This window comes from Anomaloglossus baeobatrachus, chromosome 3 (genome assembly GCF_048569485.1).
Source record: "Anomaloglossus baeobatrachus isolate aAnoBae1 chromosome 3, aAnoBae1.hap1, whole genome shotgun sequence".
NCBI lineage: Eukaryota > Metazoa > Chordata > Amphibia > Anura > Aromobatidae > Anomaloglossus > Anomaloglossus baeobatrachus.
Genome location: NC_134355.1, coordinates 541606458 through 541615306, shown reverse-complemented (window position 1 = coordinate 541615306; position 8849 = coordinate 541606458). Strand labels below are relative to the sequence as shown.

At 39.8% G+C, this 8849-nt stretch overlaps 1 protein-coding gene across 1 annotated transcript; it reads right to left on the bottom strand.

The window, feature by feature from the left end:
- Nucleotides 1–7092: 7092 nt before the first annotated feature.
- On the bottom strand, nucleotides 7093–8549 carry AGTR1 (angiotensin II receptor type 1). Its single transcript, XM_075338617.1, has one exon. The coding sequence runs from the start codon at nucleotides 8544–8546 to the stop codon at nucleotides 7434–7436; it is 1113 nt and encodes a 370-aa protein (XP_075194732.1). The 5' UTR covers nucleotides 8547–8549; the 3' UTR covers nucleotides 7093–7433.
- Between the last annotated feature and the right edge of the window lie 300 nt (nucleotides 8550–8849).

Below are 8849 nucleotides of genomic sequence, written 5' to 3'. Positions count from 1 at the left end.
CTAGTGGGTGGATACTCAATACTATATCTTCCATACATAGCACACAAGTAAATGATTCCTGCCCTCCTATATCTATGTAGTACATATTTCAGAATCAGCAGACTAGAGAACATTATACAACAGTACTAAACTGTGCAGCTGTGAATCCAGCTCTGGAGTGAGAGAACCACATCCTAGAAGGTATAGAAAGCTGTAACAGCACAAGTCTGTATATGTCTATGAGTCTCCTTCATTCTGCTAGTCCCTCTGCTCATTCTTTCTTCTCTACCTGCCCTCTCCATAAACTTTAATAGGCAGATTTAACTGGATCATTTAGTGATCTGGAAGTCAGTCTTTTTTTTTTTTTTTACGAAGATGGTTCTTGTTCTATTTGTAGGTGAATAAGGAGTTAAAGAGGATGGGAAAAGTGGGTATTGCTGATAGGTGGAGAAAGATGCACATTTTTCTGATAAGATATTACAAGATTTATATATTTGCACTTTATGCAAAGTTTATTGACACAACAGTGATGATTTAATGTGAGCCTTGCTGCCTACTTGCACCTTACACCTACATGGATTTCTTATTTACTGTATTTTCTGGCATATAAGATGACTTTTTAACCCCTGAAAATCTCCTCAAAAGCCGGAGGTCATCTTATACGCCGGGTGTCGTATTATTGGGCATATAATTAGGTAATTTGTAAGCCCACCCTGTCTCCAAGACTCTGCCTCTCAGATCTCGCTCCTGAGGACTGCAGTGAAGTGGCACATGTGCGAGATCTGAGAGGCAGACTACCATATACCCCTCAGCTTAAACACGGGTGAGGTTCCACAAAAAAATATTCTCCCCTGTTTTCCGTTCCCACAGTGTCCTCAGCTGCTTCTTGCAGACCGCAGGCACTTGGACCTCTCGGTGATCTCGTCCGGTACATGGAGCCATCACTGCATAAGGGGGCACTTAAGGCATTACTACTTTACAAGTACAAGTGGAAAGTAATGATAAAAGTCCAATATAAGTGGATTTTCCTGCCAATATTACTTTATAGGGGGGCATTATGGGCCTTTATTACTTTATATGGATGTACTCAGGGCATTATAACTCACTGAGGGGCACACAGGGGGCTTCTATGACTTATTCACAAAGAAGGTGGCTCAAGTCCATCTCTCAGAGCTGAATTTGGCTTTTAAGATTAGAAAGTTTGTGCAATCTGTCTTTAGAGCATATACTGTAAATATGGTCTCCTTTTTTTGGATGAGGTAGAATTTGCTGCAGTAACAAATCATTCAGAAGCAGATTTTCAGTTGCAGACATTTTTGCAACAAATCGTGATTTTTTAGCCTCTGTTTTTAAAAATGAGATTTTTTTTTAAATTTGACAAAGTACCTGTGTATTAGCATTAGAAGGTTTGTGGCGTGCTATGGAGAAGTGTAAACTGTGACCAAAGCCGCTCTCTCCATCCCGTGGCCCTGTCTCCCAACCAATAATTTACAGTTATGCTAGTCACCAGCATTCTTCAACTCACTCCAAATCTGACATGGGACCCGAGGTGACACCGTCACCTCAGCCTAGCGAATCCACTGTCGTACAATTAAGCAAGAGAGGAGCTGAGGGCACATATGGCACATATACTGGGAAGCAGAATGAATACAAAGCCATTGGATTACAGCAGAAGATAATTAGGAGGGCTGGCTGTCAATCAAGTGACAGGAAATGCGGTATGGTATGACTCTCAGGAAAATTACAGATTTATTTTAAGTTAAAAATTCCCTGCAGGATTTAGAAATTTGGGAAGCAAAATCTTGATGGCAAGCAGCTTTTAAATCACTGACACAGGAAAGAGGCCCTTTTCAAGAACAATATATGGGCTCTTTGCAGCCCAAAAGGTCATTATAATGTACAATTCCTCCTACTCTGGAGGTAGAAATGGGCAGCCTTAACTCTCGGGCCCCTGTGGGTGCACCAATGACATGTCCACCCCTGTTTTAAACGACAACTCCATGCAAAACTTTAAATAGATATAGATTTTATATCGGAATGTTTTATGCAGAGATGTTCTGTATTTTGTGTGACAGTGGAGCACAGATTAATATGTGACTCCTGGGAGGATGAAAAGCTGGTACTATTAGGTAGTGTGTCCCTAGTAACCAGTCTGTTTGACATAGTTCAGCTGTTTAGATCAAAGCTGGATGGGCACCATGCTGACATCAGGGAGGGGGATGCTGCCATGTAGCTGCCAGGCCATTCCTCATCTTCCACTTCTACTGTAAACTAAGAGCTTTCTAAACTTTCATTTACCTATTAAATATATTTTAGCTTCTTATGAAAATTGCTGGCCTTTGTAATGTCTTCAAGGGAACCAATCACCAGGATTTTCGTAAATAACCTAATGTCAGTGCTATACTGGAACCATCAGGCTGATTTTCTACATACCTGTAATGGTCAGCTCTGATGTATAGGTTTTGAAATCCAAGAAAGTGAAGTTTATAAAATCATCAGCTTCTTGAGTGACAGCAGCTGAGGATCAGATAATATCTGGGGGGGAATTCATAGTTGTCCCCTCCCCCTGTTAGAATTCGCGTACGTATTATACAATCGATTTAAGTTTTCAAAAGCAGGACCCGTGGTGAGGTTATACCCATGTGACCAGAAGGGGCGTGGTCACAGCCAACAAAGCTGATACCAGGAAGCAATATTTTTCTGTTTGCTGAGGCCCCATCTCTTTTTGTCACATGGGTGTGGTCTCACACAGGTCCTGCTGGTGAAAAAGTAAATTGATTGCATAATACTTATGCTAGTTCTAACAGGGGGAGGGGATAAGTATGAATACCCCCCCAGATATTATCTGCTCCTCAGCTGCTGTCACTCAAGAAGCTGGTGATTTTATAAACTTTACTTTCTTGGATTTCAAAACCTTTACATCCGAGCTGCCCACTACAGGTATGTAGAGAATCAGCCCCATAGCACCACTATAGCACTGGCTTTAGGCTATATACAAAAATCATATACTCTCTTCTAGCTACCTGACTACTACAGCCAATCACATGCTTCAGTAGTTCTGTTGAATTCTGGACGACACAGATTTGGTTTCTGGAACTGCCATAGTCCTCCACAGCAGCTTGCACAGGATCTATGGGGGTGACCGGAGGTGGATATTCATATGTGTTTTTACTTAGAAAACATTTATGACTAAACAATTTAAAAGTGTTTTATAACCCCTTTAAGATATTGACGATTTTGCCATATATCAAGTTAAAGTTGTTTTGGGTTTTTATAAAGGATTCTTTGTATTATAAAACTGTCTCTACTCTTTTTCATCAGATGTATGTAGCATTGCAGGACTTCAACTTTCAAGTAAAGGAGGTCGAGCTGTGACACCAGGCATGGCCTTTAGCCAAGAATGCTGCTGCTTCTAGTAACACAGACCCTTAGGCCTCCGACACACTCATGTGAAAATCACACACGTGCCGCGAGACACGTATTTTCCCTGCGTGTTGCGTGTAGGTAAGTACGTGTCTCTGGTACGTGCGGGCCACGTGTGTTCTCCGTGTGCTATCCATGATAACATACGGAGAACAGGTAATTTACATACTCACGTGGTCCATTCTGCTGTCCGTCGTGCTGATCTTCGGTCTCCAGTCCTGCCGACTCCCCGCTGCTGCTGCTGCATCCGGCCGCAGTGAAGTGAATATTAAATGAGAATAATGAGCGGCGGTCGGCAGAAAGTGACAGCAGCGGCAGAGACAGGAGGGCTGGAGAAGGTGAGTTAAGCTTTTTTTTTTTATCTCTGACACGTGAGTTTTCTCCGGCGCGTGTCACACGGGATCGCATCCACACTACACCCGTGTGGTACGGGTGCGGGCCGTGTGACACCCGTGATGCCGGAGATAAACTGACATGTCAACGTGTAGAAAAACGCACACACGTACAAACGGACACAGACACTTGTTCCGTGTGGTTTTACATGTGTGTGCCTGCTACAATAGGATAGCATTGCTGTACGTGTCTCCGTGCCGCCGGTACGTGTAAAAAATGGCAAACACGTCCCGGCGGCACGGATGTGTGTCGCAGGCCTTATTGCTCATGCCAGCCAATCCATATAATTGTGTCTCTTGCTTAGGTAACCTTGATGACAATAATTCAATAATTCAACCAACATTAGTCTTATTCAACTTTGTCACTTTCAATAACATCTTTCTAATATTCTTAGCATTAATTGTTTGGCTACATGTACATGGGATGAGAATCGTGTAGTAGATTTTAACACAGAATCAGATATTCCAGGAAAAAACTGCATGTGTAATATATGGATTTTGATGAGGATTAGACATGTAGTTTACTCGATTAAGAGGTTATCTACTACTTTTACATTGATGGCTTATCCTTAGAATAGGTCATCAATGTCTGATCGTCTGAGGTCTGACACCCTGCACCTTCGCCGATCAGCTGTCATTAGTGTCAGCAATGGCAGGTAGTTAGAAATGCTCAGTTTCGGAGCTGCCCCATTAACTGATAGCCGCGTACTGCACATCCGCCTCGTATTGATTTGAATGGGAAGTGGATGTGTAGTACCTGTCCGCGGCTACAGAGGACGGGGGGAGCTCGAGAACTGAGCATTTCCGGCTACCTGCTGCTACTGCTGGCATGGAGAACAGCTGATTGGCGGTGGTGCGGGGTGTCGGACCCTGGCCAGACATTGTTGACTTATCCTTTAAGGCCATCAATGTAAAAGTAGTGGACTGCAAAGAGTGAAAACCAACATTGTATCTTACAAAAAACTGATATGTCATGGATGTTAAAATGCATCGCTATTTCTTTTCTACACATAAAATACCTGCAACATAAAAATAATATTTAAAACAAAATATCCACTTAGTTGGAGCTGTGTGCCACTTGGATTTACATGCATGTTGTTTTACAGATACAAGCACTAATTACGGTAACTAACATGGGTAATGATATTTCTTAACAGCTTAACAGAAAAAGCAAAGAACAGTTAAAACAGATTTAACAACAGGATTTTAAATACAAACTGCATACATCAATTCAACATGACAAGGCTGGTGTACTTACATCAGAGAGACATAAGAATCATAACATTAAATGGTCTTTTTTTATGATGTTTATTTAAATACAGCAAAGTAAAACTTAAGAAAGATTATACAGCCAGTCAGATTAGGATTTTCAAAGCGAGTACACCATCCTCATCAAGTCGAAGATGACTTTATTATTTTGTTTCTGCAGTTTATATGAGGATCTTTGATGACAGTCCTCCTTACATAATTATATATAGTGTATAAAAGTATAAAGCTTTATCGGCTGACTTGTATAATCTCATAAAACTTTTACATGTATCTTTGCAAAGCTCTTAATTAGAGAATAAACACTATATTTTGTGACACCGACTTGTTATTTACAACATCTCTATATACATATAATTATAAAATAATATACTCATTTCATTGTGTAAATTCTCACTACATAAAAATAAAATTGCTATATTATGAAACATTCTGTACAAGTAATGAGGTATAGTCATTAATGATCATTCGAGCATTCTTCCATTTAGTCATTCATTCATTCATTCATTCATTCATGCATTCATTTCATCATTTGTTTATTCATTCATTCATTCATTCATTCATATGGTTTCATTGATTTAAGCTACTTCGCGATGTGTTCATATTGTATATATACAACTCCTAAAGGGAAACCTGTCATCTTGGCAATATTGTGTATCCTATGGGCAGGAAGAAGCTGAACAGATGGATCTACAGCTTTATGAGTATTGTAAGAGGTGGTCAGCCCTGATGTGCTGAGAAGACGGTGTATCCAGCAGCCATCTTGGGCAAACTGATTTTACAACTACTGAATTATAGTTTCTAGAGTTCTACAATCCACCTTCCACCCCAGAGTGAAGACATACATAACATAGATGTCATTAGTAAGTATAGAAGTCTAAGAAGGGTCAATGGAATAGGAGTAGTGAACTATAGTGGTTCATAAGTGGAGCTTTATGGTAGTAAATAGCGACTATATCGAATAGAGGAACCAAGTTATCATTAGAGCTGTCAGTGTTTGAAGAGTAATGTGAGTAGAGGCGCCTTCAGAGATCAGAGATGTCAGGAATGACGACATTACTGAATTTGTTGGAAGCAACATGGCAGCCTATGGGATTATAATGAGTTTTCCTGCAATTCTTGTAAATATTATCATGCTGTATCATTACATGCTTTGTTCTGGAATGTGTATATGTCTTTGTCCATACTATGTACGGTACTTTCCTTTGTTTAAAAATGTATAAAAAGCCAATATGCCCTGTTTCGGGGCCACTTTTTTGTCTTTACACCTGTGTGTGTACTTGTATCATCACAAACCAGTCTTTTGTATCTGCTCTATTGTTCTTCTCTAATAAACCTCAGTCCCTACTTCAAGAAGGATTGTCAACTGACAGTGTCTTCTCAGACTTTGTACAGCTCTTGAAGATTTCTAACAAGAATGATTGTTATACATTTAAATCACATCTCATTCAGGATTTTGTAGTTGAGGAGGTGGTCCTAATCCATGATTGACAGCTTTCCCTTCTTAAAGAGGACCTAACACAAGGATTATCATATAAAACTAAAGCCGGTGCTATACTGGTGCTAGCATACTGATTCTAAACATACCTTTAGTTGTGAGATTGGATGTATAGTTTCTGAAATATAGGCAAGTAACGTTTGTGAAATGCAGTGTTATTTGATTGATAGCAGCTACAGAATAATAGGGGGGTCGGGTTTTGCTAGTTATTCACGCCCCTGTCTGCTGCCTGTCTTCCCCCCGCCTTTCCTCCCTCCCTCCTCCCCCTGTAATATCAGAGACAGGGGGAGGAAGGACAGGCAGGCAGCCAGGGGCGGGAATAACTAGCCAAACCCGACCCACCTATTAGATATTTTGCAGCACTTATCAATCAAATAACAGTTTCACAAACTTTACTTGCCTGTATTTCAGAAAGTATACATCCTTTCTCACAACTAAAGGTATGTTTAGAATCAGCATGATAGCACCAGTATAGCGCTGGCTTTAGCTTATATATGAAAAACCTGGTGGTTCGTCCTCTTTAAGTGTGTATGCATTGTTAGCTGTCAGTCACTGATTACGACCACCCAATTGATTTCCAAAGCCAAAATTAATAAAATGAAAGTCATATATCAAACTTTTCAGAATCTCCATCTCTATAACATGACACTGGTAGATCAGACTAAATGTAAAATATAACAGTTTCCCATTAAAAGTCTGTCATGGTATCATACAATGCATTATACTAAACTATACATTTTCTTTATACAGCAAAAGGTTAGTGGGCGTTGGATATGTGGTGGACTTCTTGTAGGCTTTTGATAATGGGAACGAGCCATGAATAAATCGACACAACTTAACATTAATTTCATGGCTTCGAGGCCGATGGTATTGACTTATAATCTTTGAACTGTAGCAATTTCCATACTGTTTCTAAAGTGTACTTCTTGCTGATCACTGACATGCAATGAATTTTTCATTGAAGCATTGTGGTGATCCGATGGCCGATATGAGAGTGTACTCATCTTTGTGTGCACACTTGTATGTGACCGAAGTTTTGGTGGTATGTTTTTCAGAAGTTGTAGAAAATGTTTCCTGAAATTCTTTCCAAAAAATCCATATAAGAAGGGGTTCAAACAGCTGTTGAAGTAAGCAATACAAATAGTAATAGGCATTCCTGTGTCTACAACGTCTTGAAAGTGACAATTTTCTATTATTGACAACTGAATTAAAATATCCAAGAAGGTAAAAACTTGATGTGGAAGCCAGCAGAAGAAGAACACCAGAACAATAGCCACAATCATCTTCAAGATATCATCATTCCTAGTCCTGCCCCTTTGACCCTGGAAGGTGGCTTTCAGCGTCTTGCCAATTAATGTATAGCTTGTTAAGATGATCAAAAAGGGAACAAGGAATCCCAGAACGTTCTTTGTTATGTTCATCCCAGTCAAAAAAGTTTGTGAAGTGTTGTTGGGATACAAGAAAGCACACACTGTGATGTTGTCCTGGAGGGGAATTACTGAACGATATATAAAAGCAGGTAGGCTGGCCAGACATGCAATGATCCAAATGGAAAGGCAAATAATCTTACCAACCATTATTGTCCGGCGAATGCGGGATATCATTGGATGGACAATGGCTATATATCGGTCAATGCTGAGGCAGGTAAGCAAAAATACTGAGGTGTATAGATTAAAGGTGACTGCTGCTGCGGACAGTTTGCACAAGAAGCTGCCAAAGGGCCAGTTGTAGTGCATGGCTGTGTAGGCTGCCCATAAGGGTAATGTGATCACAAAACACAAATCAGCAATAGCTAAATTCAGTAGAAATATGCTGGCCACCGTCTTCATCTTCATGTAACAGTAAATAATGATGACCACAAGACTGTTTCCAAAGACTCCTATGATAAATATTGTACTGTAGATTATTGGGACAGCAATAAATATGTAATTGTGTCTTCCTGCTGTGGTGCACGAAATGTTGATCTGATGTGATGAAATATTCTGCATCTTGAGATTTATATTCTTTATAGTTTTCTTCTTTTCCTTTAAACCTAAAAAATAAGCACAAACACAAAATGATAAACACCTTTGAATTCATAAGTAGGAAGTGGTCAAGAAGTTGTAAGATGTGTCATACAGTGCTGGCCAAAAGTATTGGCACCCCTGCAATTTTGTCAGATAATACTCAGTTTATTCTTGAAAATGATTGAAATCGCAAATTCTTTGGTATTATTATCTTCATTTAATTTGTCTTCAATGAAAAAAAAAAAAAAATTGTCATAGAGCCAAATTGGATATAATTCCACACCA

Bases quoted from the DNA above. Each gene is read 5' to 3' on its own strand.
- AGTR1 (XM_075338617.1), bottom strand. From the start codon at position 8,546: ATGCAGAATATTTCATCACATCAGATCAACATTTCGTGCACCACAGCA.